Here is a 14,737-nt window from a genome sequence, read left to right on the forward strand (position 1 = left end):
GTATGCATATGAGAATCTTATAATATTAGCTAACAATAATAATAATTAAAAAAAAAAAACAAATACAGGCGGTCCCCGAGATACACGGTTAATGGGGACCGAAAACGGCCGCAAAATACCGCGTATCTCGAATTTCCGCGTAAGTCGAATCTCGTGATTTCCAGCTAAAGGGCCTTTGGGGGGTCGCCATAGTTGAGGGACTTTACGTCATTTTTGAACCGTTAACCATTGGTTTCCGCACACAAAGCTTAGCAAATAGAACAGATTTCTTTGTTATTATGTGTATTTTTGTGTGTCTATTGGTTTTATCGAAAAAATTAGATATATTAACAAAAGATTTGATGATTTGTTTATGTACGAAATTTAAAATCATGTGAGTAAGAGTTCTAATCTCGCGTAAATTGTCCATGCGGCTCGTCGATAATAAGGAATCAATGTGGAAATTGAAAAAATAATGGTTTTCTTAATTTTTATCTCCAAAAATGTCGAAAACACAATGAATTATGGAATAAATTCACGGAATAAAACAAAATAACACACTTTAATCCATGTTTTAATGTTTAATAAGAACTTGCAAAGTCCAAAATATATTTTTAAAGAATATTTAATCGAAAAAATTGGGTAGATAAATTTAATGAACAAATTTAATAAATGTAAACAAAGTTTGAATCCTGGGGACCTTACGTCAAGTGACGAATTGTCAAAATGCACTAGAGTCCACCACCTGATATTTTTAAATCCACCTTGCTGCTGACCACTCTTTGCAAGCTGTCAAATGGGAAAAAGCAGCAACAACATAAACAAATCAGATTTGCCCTTCCGAGCAGCGTCCACTCGCACGGCAAATTTTGCTCCATTCTTTTGGGACGGTAAGTTTTTAATTAAAATACCCATTCCAGTGCAGGTAAAAAACGCATTCGCTTGCCATTGTAGCTACCGCAAACCGGATCATCCCACGGCAGCCATGGCATCCGCATCGAGCAGCAGCGCGAAGAATCTGTTCAGCGACTCGAAACGGCGGCTGGCGGAACGGGTGGCCGTGAACGTGAACAATGCCTCGTCCGTCGCACGGCAGATCGTGCGTGGCTCGAAATCGAACGAAATACTGATGCAGGCGGCCAAGAACTTTGCCTACCATGAGAGCACGGTCGACAACAGCATACAGAATCTGAAGAAGATGGAGATCATATTCCAGCATCTGAACTACCAGTACGAAGCGATCGAGCAGGCGGCCGAGAAGCTGGAGTACGTCGAGGAGCAGGTGAAGGCCATGGAAAGGTGATAAATCTGCGTGGTTGGGTGATGCAGGGGGATAAGAAAAAGGGGCGTTTGCGCTAAAGTCATAGTCGTCAGATAGCTTGTTTGGCTTTCAAAGGAGCTGTTAATGAGATAACTGTGCCCAGCAACTGTCATACATTTTAGCTTTATTTATTAAACGTTTAGTTAAGTTCATTCTAGAGCGTGCATTCCGGAATAATTAATGTTGAATAATATTTAAAAAAAACCAAACATCCACAAAATTACCTCTTTTCCTTTTGTTTACCTCGAACACTGTCAACTGAACGAGGATATTGAAAAATTACCCCCAAACTGACAGCGCTCGCGTAAACGTTACGTCAAAACTTGGGTAATTTTTGATCCTACCCCCTCCACCCGGACGAACAACGACAGCGCGCGCCAAAAAATAAACATAGCAACGCGCGTTTGTTTACGTTTCCTGCGCTGAGATCATCCTTCGAGCTGGAATTAGCTTGCGCGTTCGTGTTTCGCGACGAAAATGCGTTAATTGTTCCCCAAAGTTGCAAAAACCGAAACACTAATAGTTGAAAGTGTGTGTGTGAGTGTGGAAATTTAGAGCAAACCGACGACAAAACACCCACATGATCGCGGGCAGCGATGGAGCATACGCCACGGAATGCGGTGCGACAGGGTCACCGCGGTGCCCTTCTCGGCACGCCGAAGCTGGCCAGCGGCAGCAGCAGCAAAAAATCACTCTTCGGGAAGGATGCAGCAGATGAGACCGACCTTGGGCCGATGACACCGCTGCGGTTCGGGAGCCATCGGAAGAAAGGCCAAACGCGTAAGTTCTGTTCTGGCTTGGCTTTTGGGCGTTCTGACAGATGATGCTGGAGCTTCACGGCGTCTCACGTTGATGTCGGGACAACCAGTGGCCTACTTAGCTCTGTTGCTACTGGATTCGTCACTGAAACGAGAGGGGGCTGTTAAGCCCGAGCATCCCAACAAGGACGTTGTTGGGTGTAGCTTGCTTCTTCCTGCCGTTTCCCTTCTAGCCATCGGTGCCCGCTTTGATCCTCACTTGAGTGTCCTGTTGGTCGTTTTGACCTGACGGCGCTGACGGATTCGACTACGGGCTAAGGTCCTGTTAGCAATCTTAATCATATTATCAGGTCTAGCCAGAACCATTTCCTTGTATTTTTGAAGTTTTCTCCACGCTCTTGGTCGACGTTCAAACTCAAACTTCAAACGACGTACGATCCCGGTTTATATGCTTGCTCCCTGTCCGATCATGTCCAAGGTCCATAAACCTGATTTGTTACCTGTTTGGTGGGATTTTCTGTGAATTGTTTATGGAATTTACCACCAACACAAAAGACCTTACAAATGTGTTCTTTTTGCTTGTGGTGTTAATTTGTAAATTAAAATTATTACAAGGACGCCTAAACAATGCAATATCTATACAATAAAACAAACCTAAATTAATGGTGCCACATGGTTTCTCCTGCTATCTTTTCATGGAACGTTTCTTCATTGCTTCGTAAAATTTCTAGCGATAAAAATCCGTTCAAAATTTAAACTCTTTACACGTTACAATCAACAAAAATGAAAATTTGCATTTGTTTGGTGCAGTCATAAACTCGCACGACTCATTAACATGCCCGTCATGGGTTCAAGTCTATAATGAGGACCGTTCCACCCGTTGCAAGGACTAGACTATCCGGCTTCGTGGTACTGTATAGGACACGGAAGCCCTGCATAGCCCTTGTATGTCCGCGTAGGACGTTACACCAATTAGCTTATTCATCTAATAAAACGGACAAACTGATACATAATTGATAACGATCTTGCAAATGCCAACCCTGAAGTTAAGGCCATTAGGGCCATTAAAACTTATTCTTACCCCATACCAATATTGGAACTGTTCCCAAATCCATAAAAATTGGCATAGACATATTGTCCAATTTGTTTAAAGATTACCTATTTAAAATATGCTATTTTTTGATTCGGTATCAGTTCCATACCCGGTCCAAGTATCGTTCCGAATCCGTATCCGGAACAATTCCAGGTACAGTTCTTGTAAATAATTGTAATCAGAAGCCATTTCTAAATCAGTATGGGTTCATGATCGGTTTCAGGACCGGTATCGGTTGAGTATCAGTACCAGGTCCTTTATTGGTTTACTTTCAGTTCTAGGGCTGATATGGATTCTTTATAGGTTCCTGGATCAGTATGGGTTCAGTATCAGTTTCAGGTCCGGCATGGATTTAGTATCGGTTCCAAGACCGGTATGGGTTCTGTATCAGTTCCAGGACGGGTATGGAATTGTGATCGGTTCTAGGACCGGTATAGGTTCATGATAGGTACCAGAACTGGTATGGGTTCATGACAGATTCCAGGACCGGTACGGGTACTTGATAGGTTCTAGGACCTGTATGGGTTCAGTATCAGTTCCATGTCCTTTATGGGTTTACTTTCAGTTCCAGGACCGGTATGGATTCTTGATCGGCTACAGGACCAGTATAGGTTCATGATAGGTTCAAGGACTATTATGGTTTCATGATAGGTTCTAGGATCAGTATGGGTTCATGGTAGGTTCCAGGGCCGGTATAGGTACTTGATTGGTACTAAGACTTGTATGGGTTTATGATAGGTTCCAGGACCGGTATAGGTTCAGTACCAGATTCCTCTGCCCTGGCCAAATTACCTAGTCAAAACGTGCAACTAACATGAATTCTCCCATCCTTCCCCCCCAAACTGCAGCCAGCAGCAGCAGCAATGCGCTTACCAACATCACCTCGTTCCGCAACCTGTTCGGCAACGAGTCGCCGGACAGTGATCGGTCGCTGTCGCCCGACTTTGCCCGCCGGTTCACCAACAACGGCCGGTACGAGCTGCTGTCCGTCGACCAGGACAAGGAAAACGTCGCGATGGTGGACGAGGAGACGCGCTTCTCGTTCAGCGGCAGCATCCCGGAAACGCCGAGCAGCCGGCTCAGTGCCGAGGAGAGCGCCCTGCTCGACGAGAACAACTCCAACTCGCTCTCGCTGATGATGAGCTCGGATCTGAATCTCGTGGAAAAGCGCACGAAAGCCCTGCACCGCACGCCGGGCGTGACGACGCGCAGCCGATCGACCAATAGGGATCGGGCGTCGGTTGGACCGTTGCAGCGCAGGACGCAGCAGCAGGCCCAGCCACAACACCAGCCAAAGGCACAGCTGCTGGGTATGAAAAGACCGCACACGGTGGTGAGTACGCCGGACAACCGTTCCCAGTCGCCGGTGTGCACCGAGACGGGAGGGAGCAGCAGTACAGCAAAGCGACCCAATGTGAAGGCCCGCACCGCACTGCACTTTAACGACGTTCAGCCCATACCGGCAAAATCGTTCTACTCATCAGCGTCCGTCGCCGAAAAGGACCACAGCCCCCTTAAACCACTCCAGCCTTTGTCGACGAAATCGTTCTACTCGTCGGCGACTTCGTTGGCACAGGGCCCAACCAGCACCAGCGCCTACAAATCAACGCCCTCCCCGAAGCCATCCACAACGCACCACCAGCCAGTGACGCCCAAGCACGTGCCGCTCACAAAAACGCCACACAAAGCGACCATGCGCAAACGCTCCAAATCGTTCTCGTCCGCCGCCCCACGGCTAGGGCAGCGGGGGACGGTGCACAAGATACGGAAGCCGACGAAAAAACGTTCCCCCAAGGAAGCTCGAACCGATCGGTCACGCACAGCAAAAGGCGGAGGCTCGGCGGTGGCAAAGCAGACGAAAAATCGTGCCATCGCCGGTGGCACGAAAAGCTGCCCCACCACGCCGAAAAGCAACAAGGAACCGGATCACGAGCAGATGCTGCAGCAGCTGAAGCGCGTGAACAGTATTTTGCGCGAGGGACAGAGAAACTTAAAGCGCGTCGCCCGTCCGCTCGTCACCTCCCGCTCGATGACGGATTTAGCTGGCGCGGGGCTGTCGTCCGAGAGCGAGGGGGCTAGCTCGTCTTCGTCGGAAGAGGAAGGCTCAGCCTCGGAGGGGGAGGAGGAGAAGGACGGTGGTGGCACGCAGCGCAAGTTCTTCCGCTCGAAGCGTCGATCGCGATCAATACGCAGCGTGTACAAACACTTCGACACGATCATGGTTGGCGTGAAGCAGGGCGGAAAGCGCAAGCTGCTCAGCTTTCCGCAGGCGCCGAAGCGCCGGCGTACCGCGTTCGGGGAGGAAAGTTTCGACTTTGCGCACGAGCAGGCGGAGGTGGAAGATTTGATCAGCAAGCTCGGTGATGGTGGTAGCGACAGTTTCGGCGAGGGAAGGGCGAACGATGAGGACGATGCACCGATACCGATCCAATCGAACGTTATCTATCTGTCGGCGGGCGATGGGTTTGTGGTGGAGCACAGTCCGCCCGAGGGGAACACCACCGTGGAGGCTCAGCAGGCGGACTGCGAGAATGGGATGGTTGTAGTACAACATGGCGGCAGTGAGATCACTGAGGCCGTCCTTCACGAGGCTAACGATTACTCCACGACGTTCGATGGTTACGATCAGCTTGCGTACGATGGCGAAAGCATGTACGAGGGCGTCGAGCAGCGGGACGACCTTTTATCCAACAGTACAATCATCATACAGCACGACACGTATCACACGTCTACGAGTTATCACAACGTGAGTGTTGCGTCTACAACGGTGGTGCAGAACTCAACCGGTAAGTTGGCATCAAAATCGATTTTGAATATTTATATGCCTTTTTAACAATAATAATGAAACGAGCTAGTGGTGTGCGTCCCGGAGCGCGCTTACTAGATTCGATAGGTACGGAAGTAAGTTCGAAATTTTGAACCACGTAGGATCTTCACCATGCGGCAGATCTTGGAGAAGATGGCTGAATACAAAAACGACACATACCATCTCTTCATAGACTTCAAAGCCGCATACGATAGCATAGCCAGGGTAAAACTGTACGACGCTATGAGCTCATTTGGAATCCCGGCCAAACTGATAAGGCTAGTTAGAATGACTATGACCAACGTCACATGCCAGGTGAGGGTGGATGGAAAACTCTCAGGACCTTTTGCTACCACCAAGGGTCTGCGCCAGGGGGACGGGCTTGCCTGTCTCCTATTCAACTTGGCGCTAGAGAGGGCCATCCGCGACTCGAGGGTGGAGACTACGGGAACCATCTTCTATAAGTCAACCCAGATCCTGGCATACGCTGATGATATAGACATCATTGGTCTGCGGCTCTCCTATGTAGCAGAAGCCTACCAAGGGATTGAGCAGGCGGCAGAGAACCTCGGATTGCAGATAAACGAGGCAAAGACCAAACTGATGGTGGCAACATCAGCGGACCTACCAATAAATAATCCAAATCTACGTAGGCGTGATGTACAGATAGGTGAACGCACTTTTGAAGTCGTCCCAGAATTCACCTATCTTGGGTCAAAGGTCAGCAACGACAACAGTATGGAAGTTGAGTTGCGCGCAAGGATGCTGGCTGCCAACCGGTCATTCTACAGCCTGAAAAAGCAGTTCACCTCAAAGAACCTGTCGCGACGGACGAAGCTGGGACTATATAGTACCTATATAGTACCAGTACTCACATACGCCTCTGAGACATGGACACTGTCCAAATCTGACGAAGCCCTCTTAGCCGCGTTCGAGAGGAAGATGCTCAGAAGGATACTTGGCCCCGTATGTGTGGAAGGACAATGGAGGAGCCGCTATAATGACGAGCTATACGAGATGTACGGCGACCTCACTGTCGTACAGCGTATTAAGCTCGCCAGGCTCCGGTGGGCTGGCCATGTTGTACGCATGGAAACGGACGACCCAGCCCGTAAAGTCTTTTTAGGCCGTCCACAAGGACAGAGGAGGCGTGGTAGGCCCAAATTGAGGTGGCAAGATGGCGTGGAGGCGTCCGCCATTAAGGCCGGGATAACGGACTGGCAGACGAAGGCGCGAGACCGTGAGCGGTTTCGGACACTCCTGAGGCAGGCCAAGACCGCAAAGCGGTTGTAGCGCCGGATAAGTAAGTAAGGATCTTTTAAAACCACGGAATCGCTGGTCGGAACTATCAGAACACAATCGGAAAGGTCTGAATTAGTGATGTGTTCGTCGACTTCGATCATACTCCGGCTATTGTTAGTACGAATCCGATTCCGGTAAAATTCAAACGATCAGTTCCGCCCGGAGCTGGAATCGTTCCGAGTCGTCCGGAGTCGTCCGGAGTCGTCCGGCGTCGTCCCAAGATTTCCGGAGTCACCCAGAGTCGTTCGGAGTTGGTCAGAGTCGCCCGAAGTCGTTTGGAGACGGAGTCGTCCGGAGTCGGCCGGAGTTAACCGGAATCAGAGTCGTACAAAGTCGATCGCAGTCATCCAGAATAGTGATGGGCAAATCCGACTCCGATAAATGCAGAATCAACTCCGGAAGGTAGGTTCTCCCAGCATTCTGGATTCTGGAGTCGTTCGGAATCGTCCAGATACGTCCGGAGTCGTCCTCGGTCCGTCTTCGGGCGGAACTAGTGGTTCAGATTTTGTGATTTTGGAGGATTTCAGAGTCTTTTGGAGTCGTTTGGAGTCGTCCGGGGTCGTCCGGAGTCTTTCAGAGTCGGCTGGAGTCGGAATCGTTCGTAGTCGGTAGAAGTCAACTGGAGCCGTTTCGGTTTAATGTGATTGTGATCAGATATTTCATTTTGTTGTTGTTGGCTTTGCGCGCGCAGTTCGTATACTGGCCTTTGTTTTGAAGAGCGATTATGGCCGGCTCCGACACCAACCGACTGGGAACGACTCCGAACGATTCTGGCCGACCTCGGATGATTCCGACTCCTAACGACTCCGGACGACTCCGGATGACTCCGACACCAAACAACCTCGGACGACTCCAGATGATTTCGGACGACTCCGATTTCGAACGAATCCGAGCGGTCCCGGACGATTCAGAACGACTACAGATAATGCTAGGTGGACCTAACTTCCGAAATCAGTTCCGAAATTACCGGAATCGGGTCAGAGTCGGCTCTGGATGATTTCCATCTTTACCCATCACTAGTCTGAATGGTTCGTTATATCAGGTCTGTTGGATCAGAACCCTTGAAATTGAATACAAATTATGATTTTACAAATTACAAAAACTAACACTTCCATTCCAAACGATCCATTCTCATGGAGATTCCGGAAACTGATTCTGGACCTACTATCTCAAATTCATTCCACAAAAAATTGGAGCTAGCCGGCATCGATTACGCCCAAAACTTAGAGGTTATCCATAAACAACGTAACGATACAATTGATAAGTTCCGGTCCCGTGGTGTAGCGTTAACTCGCATAACTTCCCAATATGCCCGTCGTGGGTTCCAGCCTCGCATTCAAGACCGTGATTCTCCATACGCAAAACAAATTATCCTGTTATGGGTAATCAATATGTCACACGGATAAGCAAGTCAAGTGGTACAGAAGACAGGCTTTGCCCCAAAATAGATGCTGCGAAAGGCCAGAAGTATATCTCCTCAATTAATTTTCTATCGGTTTGATCAACCCTACAAAGTAACGCAATTTATGGATGACCCCCTAAATAGAATCCAATTTGCACTACGAAATGAAATTATTCATCTTTCACCGTTCTCATTTCCTTTTCCCTCTAGTATCACACTACCAGTGCCAAACCCAGTGCCAGTCGGAGCAGCCGATGCCAACCGACCCAACCACCAACGCATACTACCCCATCTTCTATCCCGACCGCGTAAAAGAGCTATGGCGCGAGGAACGACAGCAAACGCTTGCCGCCGAACAGCAAACGGCGGACGTGCGGCATTTGCTCCGCCAGCAGCCGGACCATCGAGCGAAGGCGGACAGAGCTGGTGCCGGCCACAACCAGTACCAGATCGATGCGGGACAGCGCGTGTACGGTGCGGTGCACTGCAAGGAGTGCGGCCTCACCTACACGACGCACGAGCCCGAGGAGGAGCTTTTCCACGATCGCTTCCATCGCTCGCAGGCGCAGCTGAGCTTCCCGAGCGGGCTGAACGAGCAGGTGGTGGTGCAGGTACCGGAGTGGGACGTCACCGGACGCATCATCGTCGTATCGCAGGTCGATAGCACCCGGCAGCCGCTGCTGCGGAAGGCCCAGTCCGTGCTGGAGCTGGTGGACGGCGAGCTGGGGTACGCGACGTGCGGCGAGCTGCCGGAAGGGGCGTGCGTCTATCTGGCCGTCGCGCGCTCGACCGTGCTGGGGATCTGTGTGGTGCAGCCGCTCCAGTACGCGAACCGCATGATTTGCCTCGACGGGCTGCACGGCGTACCGATCGATTGCTACTCGTCCGAGTTCTATCACGCCAAGTGAGTGGGTTCGAAAGGCGTGCTTTGTTTTTAAACTCACCACTATTAATTCACAATCTTCTTTTCACCACAGATGCGGCATCTCACGCATTTGGGTTTCGCCGAAGTACCGCCGCAAAGGAGTCGGACGCAAACTGGTGGCCGCCGTCCGGTATCACTACATCTTCGGCTACACCATCGCGGTGGACGAGGTCGCGTTCGGGGCACCGACGGAGATGGGCAAACTGTTCGCGGAATCTGTCTGCGGCCGGAAAGACTTTCTCGTCTACGTTTAAGGGAGCGGGGCTCGCATATAATGTGCCACGTCAATGATCGTTAATTTAATTTTCTCTTTCACTCCCTGTCTCTCCCCCATGTGCTCTCCACTATTGCGTTCTCTGTGTTTATTGGATAATTTTTGTCTCTGCATTTAGTAATAAACAATCACACGACGGACGGGTGAACGGTTTTTTTTTTACGAAAATTATTAAAGCGTGTTCCTCATTTCTTTGCTCCGGCGGCCTTCGCAGCCATCTGTTCGGCGAGCAGTTGCCGCTCGCGCATCACCTTTGCCCGCTGTTTCGCTAGCTTGTCCACCTTGCGGTGCCATTTGACAAACTTCTCATACTCCTTGTCGGCGATCGGGTACTGCGGAGTGGTCCCAGCAAGAAAGTGGTCCAACAGCTCGTCCACCTGCAAGGGCTTGCGGCCGAACTGCATGCGCCGTCGGATGTTAAGCACCTGCCGCGCGCACTCCAATATCTGCCCTGCCGAGTAGCCGGTAGTGACCTTGGCCAGGGCGGAAAGGTCCAAATCGCGCGGTACGGTTGGAAAGCGACGCAGCGCATACTGCCACAGCAGCACGGTGGAGCCATAGTCCGGTCGGGGTAGCAGCAGGATCTTGTCGAAACATTTCTTCAGCGGTCCTACCTTCGCCACCCACGGCTGATCGCAGGTGCCGACGAGCAGTACCTTATCTTCCGGTTTGAGCTGCTTAACGATCAGCTTGAATAGATGCTTGCCGAGCTTGGCGGGATCGAGCGGTTGCTCCGGCTGGGGCACTTTTTTGTAGAACGCACGATGAACACCCTCGATCGCCAGCACCGACGGTTGCAGCAGGCGGGCGGCGCGTAGTACGAGCTGCAAAAAGTACGCCATGTTGTTCGGTTCGACCGGTCCACACGTGTCAACGCTCAGGTCGAACAGGGTGGAGCCCGTTTCGTTGCAGATCGCTTCGAGGAGTAACGTTTTCCCGTACCCCGGTGGTCCTACCAGACAGAGGGACTTCGGTTTCGGTGCAGCGAGTGGTCCCATCCCGTAGAGGTAGGATTGAAGTATCGTTCTCACCTCTCCCATGCCCGGCGGTGGATCCTGCTCCAGCCGATTGCGCCTCTCGAAGGCGGCGTAATTGAAGTCACCGATGTAATCTTCAAACGTTCGCTTGCGACACGTTTTTAGTACGTTTCGCTCGACCAACTCATTAAGGATGGATTCAACGGACAGATCAGCTGTCGGATCGATCGGCTCTTTGCGTTTCTTCCCCTTGGCACCTTTCGCACGGGGAGGCTTTTTCGGCTTCGGTGGTTTGTACTTCATCCGCTCGTCCTTGCACAGCGCCATCTGCAGGAGCTCCCGTTCGGATTTGAGCAGCTCGTGTACTTCGGCGTGCAGTTCTTGATGGACCTCGGCAAACTTGTCCAACGTGATCCACTCCATGATGGGAAGATCCTGCAGGTTGTCTAGCTCGTTGACAAAGGCCCAATCTTTGCGGTATCGTGCGAGTGTTTCCTCCAGCGTTACTGGAAATTAAGAAGAGCCCGAAACGATGAGAAAGAAGAGGTCGATGTCTCTGGATGATCTTTGGAACAGGTCTCAAATCCATTATGGCGCTGGAACTAGATCTTGGAACTGTTATGCAACCTATCCCTATCGTGGAATTAATCCTGAACATATTCTCGTCGTAGATCTAATCCCGATCCAGTCCCAGCCCTAAAACTGATTTTGATCCAATCCTGCTTTTGGAGGATCTATTCCATATTGTGGAATTAATGCTCGAAACGAACCCTGAACCAGTTCCGGTCGTGGAACTGATTCCGAACCTGATCATAAATCTATCTTGATCCTGATCCGATACATTGATCTTCAAACTGATACTGTAATGATCCTGTTCCTGGAATTTATTCTGAACCAATCCTAATTTTGAGACCATTTTTTAAACTAACCTTCTCCTGCAAAAGGATAGTAATCTAATAGCTGATGCATAACATACCTATTCCAGACCTTTAGTTCATCACGAGACTATCCCGGCTCTGGAACTATTCCCGAAATTCTCCCAATCTTGGAACATCTTAAGAATCCTTTCTAATCTGGTGCATCTACTGATTCTCTGTTGGTCCATGAACTGATTTCAAAGCTATATCAATCCATAAACTTACACTGTACTTATCCTGAACTTATTGTGATTCTGGATTATCTCATTAATTCCGGCTATTTAACAGATAGTTTACTTATCTCAGTGTTAATAGTCTTATAATAGCTTAAACAGACCTGTTTCGGTCCTGCAGTTCATGAAGAACCTATCCTGATCCTGAATTTGGCCTCGAACCCAGGGGCGGATTAAGGGTATTGGGGGCCCTAGGCGGTAAGGCGAATTGAGGCCCCCTGTAAATGGTAAATGGTGTACGGGGTGGGGGGGAGGTGCTACTGGCTCTTGGGTTGGGAGATTGAACAGTAAACTTGAGGCCCATACGATCATCAGTCACAGGCTAAAATTTGCTGGCGGGGGTGGGGGGTGGTGGGGTTGCAAATGACTCGCCAGCCTCGGAGGCCCAACGTCCATCCTTTCGGGGGCCCTTGTCGCTAGTACTTTGTCTATAAGGCATACTATAGACTAGCGATCTACGGGGCCCCTAAATCGGCGGGGCCCCAGGCGACCGCCTAGTCCGCCTACCGTTAGATCCGCCACTGCTCGAACCTATTCTTAACCTTCAACAGATAAAGAATATCTTCTGATCCTGATTGGAACTGCACACAACTCTATACCGATTTAATATATGTTACTATTCTAACAAGATATTGGAACTTCTACAGGACAATATACAGATCTATAGACTTCTAACAAGATATTGAACCTACTCCAATACAGGAACCTAACCTGGAACTAACCAGATTCTGACAATGATCCTAATTCTCTTTGAATTGTTCGTGGTCTAGAAATTAATCATGAACGTATCTTGATCTAGAAACTGTTTCAGAACCTTAGCTTACGAACACATTCAGCTTAAATTCAGATTTTTTCTGGAACAAGGAACAACTACCCAGCCTATTACTCGCTCTGGAACTAACATCAAACCTACTCCTGTCATGATTGATAATCCAAGCAGAAATTCTAAAATATAGAAACATATAATGAACTTTTGCAGTAATTGTCCTTACGGTACGCATTGGTCATAAACTCCGGCTCAGTAAAATCATACGTCTTGCCCTCCTTCCTTTCCCTGGCCCGTTTCTCCCGCGCCAGTTCCTTCAGCCGTGCCTTCTCCTCCTGCTTCTTCTCCTGCTCGCGCTCCTTTGCCGCCTTCATTGCATCGGCTTCCTTTTTCTTCTGCTCGGGCGTCTTCAGCTTATCCAGCTGCTTCTGCCGCTCCAGCGCCAGATACTCCAGCGGCGTAAGCGTTTCGCCGCGCACAATCAACACCGTGCCGCCCTGGAACGGTTCCGGGATCAGATCGAACGCCAGCGTCTCGTCGTACCACTCGCGAAACCAAGCCCGCACAAAGTCGGTAATGTCTTCGAGCAGGGCCGGACCTCGGATGCGCAATATGCGTGCCTTTTCGTCTGCGATTGCCGCCACAAAGCTACGATCGAACTCGGGCTGTCGGGCTCGGCGCGCCGCTCGCACCTCCGCAACGGCAAGCGCATCCCCCAGCTTCGGTTCATAGTCATCAAACAGTCCCAAAAATTTGGATCTATCAAAGCGATGCTTTTTCTGCGCCTTTAGTGCATTAAATTTGCGCCAATAGCGTTGTATCTTTGCTGCGGCCCGGTTCAGCCTGATGCGTTCCAATGCCTCTTCGAGACGCTTCGCCGCTTCGACCTGGGCCAGCTCCGCCGCAGCCTCTTCCTCGGCCTGCTGCTTCAGCGCCAGCTCCTTCGCATCGGGCCACCGTACGGACGCTACCCGAACTGTTTGTTCCTCCCAGCCCGGTGGTGCGTAGTACGCAAAGTGGACCACATCTTTCTTCTTCATCCGAAAGTCCCAGTTGTAGACGGTGCGCTTCAGCGGGTACAGCATGAACTGGCCGGGGCGGTAGAAAAACTCGTACGGCACATCCACAATCTCCTCGTCGATCGGTTTCGGATAGTAGCGGTCGGGATGGAGCCGAAAGTTCGTTTGCCGTACCCGGGCCTGGCGTGCCCGTTCGTGCGCCGTGATCAGGTTCAATGCGGCCTGCAGTCGCTCCTTACGACGGTCTCGCTTTACGACGGGCCGGTTAATGCCTTTTCCAACGGGAACCTGCTCTTCCTCCGGTTGTTCGCTTTCGTCCGAGGAGCTCCCGTCCTCCGCATCACTTCCCGGCTCGATGAACGCGGGCAGCTTTTGCGCATCGAGCAGCGCTTGCAGTTCGTCGGGTCGCCGTGCGGGAAAGTAGCAGGGACGTACCGCCAGCACATCGTCCGGTATCAGATGCTGCTCCTGCAGCGCCCCGTCCACGTACACGAACTCGCTCAGCTCGATTTCCTGCAACTTCGTCCTGAGCTCGAGCATGCGCGCCTGCCCAGCCTCCAGCAGTTGCTGTATGACGGCTCGCTTCTGGGCTTGCAGCGTTTGGTCGTAGCAGCGCTCCAGGCTGCGGCACAGCTGAACATAACGACAGAACAGATCCGACACCAAGCGATGCACGATCCGCCCGTCCTTGGTCGGTTCCGCTAGTTGTATTCGTTTTTCGTGCTTCAGCACGTGGTCGAGCAGGTCGGTGGTTGTGATCCAAAACTTGGCAACTGCCTTCGCCTGTGCCATTTTGTCTGAAGGTTTTCTCTGTTTTGCCACTATAATATAATTTAAAAAATGCACAAATCTCTTCTTCTATTACAAAATTCTACTAAAGGCTGATAAGCGTTACTTCTCCGACTAATTTTCTGTCGCGGTTGCTAAGCACGTTGAAACTGCACCCATAGCTTTCTTTGCTTTTA

At 50.4% G+C, this 14,737-nt stretch overlaps 3 protein-coding genes across 3 annotated transcripts; 2 read left to right on the forward strand and 1 right to left on the reverse strand.

The window, feature by feature from the left end:
• Window positions 1-735: 735 nt before the first annotated feature.
• LOC120901649 (BLOC-1-related complex subunit 7) lies at window positions 736-1,459 on the forward strand. The gene is made up of 2 exons (XM_040309768.1): window positions 736-869; window positions 934-1,459. Exon 2 carries the CDS (start codon window positions 965-967, stop codon window positions 1,280-1,282), a length of 318 nt encoding a protein of 105 aa, XP_040165702.1. The 5' UTR covers window positions 736-869; window positions 934-964; the 3' UTR covers window positions 1,283-1,459.
• Window positions 1,460-1,593: 134 nt separating this feature from the next.
• LOC120901646 (N-acetyltransferase eco) lies at window positions 1,594-10,000 on the forward strand. The gene is made up of 4 exons (XM_040309765.1): window positions 1,594-2,080; window positions 4,000-5,937; window positions 8,872-9,565; window positions 9,639-10,000. Exons 1-4 carry the CDS (start codon window positions 1,897-1,899, stop codon window positions 9,838-9,840), a joined length of 3,018 nt encoding a protein of 1,005 aa, XP_040165699.1. The 5' UTR covers window positions 1,594-1,896; the 3' UTR covers window positions 9,841-10,000.
• On the reverse strand, window positions 9,922-14,587 carry LOC120901647 (dynein regulatory complex protein 11). The gene is made up of 2 exons (XM_040309766.1): window positions 12,980-14,587; window positions 9,922-11,343 (listed from the first exon to the last, which is right to left on the reverse strand). Exons 1-2 carry the CDS (start codon window positions 14,562-14,564, stop codon window positions 10,046-10,048), a joined length of 2,883 nt encoding a protein of 960 aa, XP_040165700.1. The 5' UTR covers window positions 14,565-14,587; the 3' UTR covers window positions 9,922-10,045.
• Between the last annotated feature and the right edge of the window lie 150 nt (window positions 14,588-14,737).

This window comes from Anopheles arabiensis, chromosome 3, assembly GCF_016920715.1.
Source record: "Anopheles arabiensis isolate DONGOLA chromosome 3, AaraD3, whole genome shotgun sequence".
NCBI lineage: Eukaryota > Metazoa > Arthropoda > Insecta > Diptera > Culicidae > Anopheles > Anopheles arabiensis.

Coding starts and splice junctions, on each gene's coding strand:
- LOC120901649 (XM_040309768.1), top strand. CDS start 965: ATGGCATCCGCATCGAGCAGCAGCGCGAAGAATCTGTTCAGCGACTCG.
- LOC120901647 (XM_040309766.1), bottom strand. CDS start 14,564: ATGGCACAGGCGAAGGCAGTTGCCAAGTTTTGGATCACAACCACCGAC. Junction 11,344..12,979: donor GTTTATGACCAATGCGTACC/GTAAGGACAATT, acceptor CTTAATTTCCAG/TAACGCTGGAGGAAACACTC.
- LOC120901646 (XM_040309765.1), top strand. CDS start 1,897: ATGGAGCATACGCCACGGAATGCGGTGCGACAGGGTCACCGCGGTGCC. Junction 2,081..3,999: donor TCGGAAGAAAGGCCAAACGC/GTAAGTTCTGTT, acceptor CCCAAACTGCAG/CCAGCAGCAGCAGCAATGCG. Junction 5,938..8,871: donor GGTGGTGCAGAACTCAACCG/GTAAGTTGGCAT, acceptor TTTTCCCTCTAG/TATCACACTACCAGTGCCAA.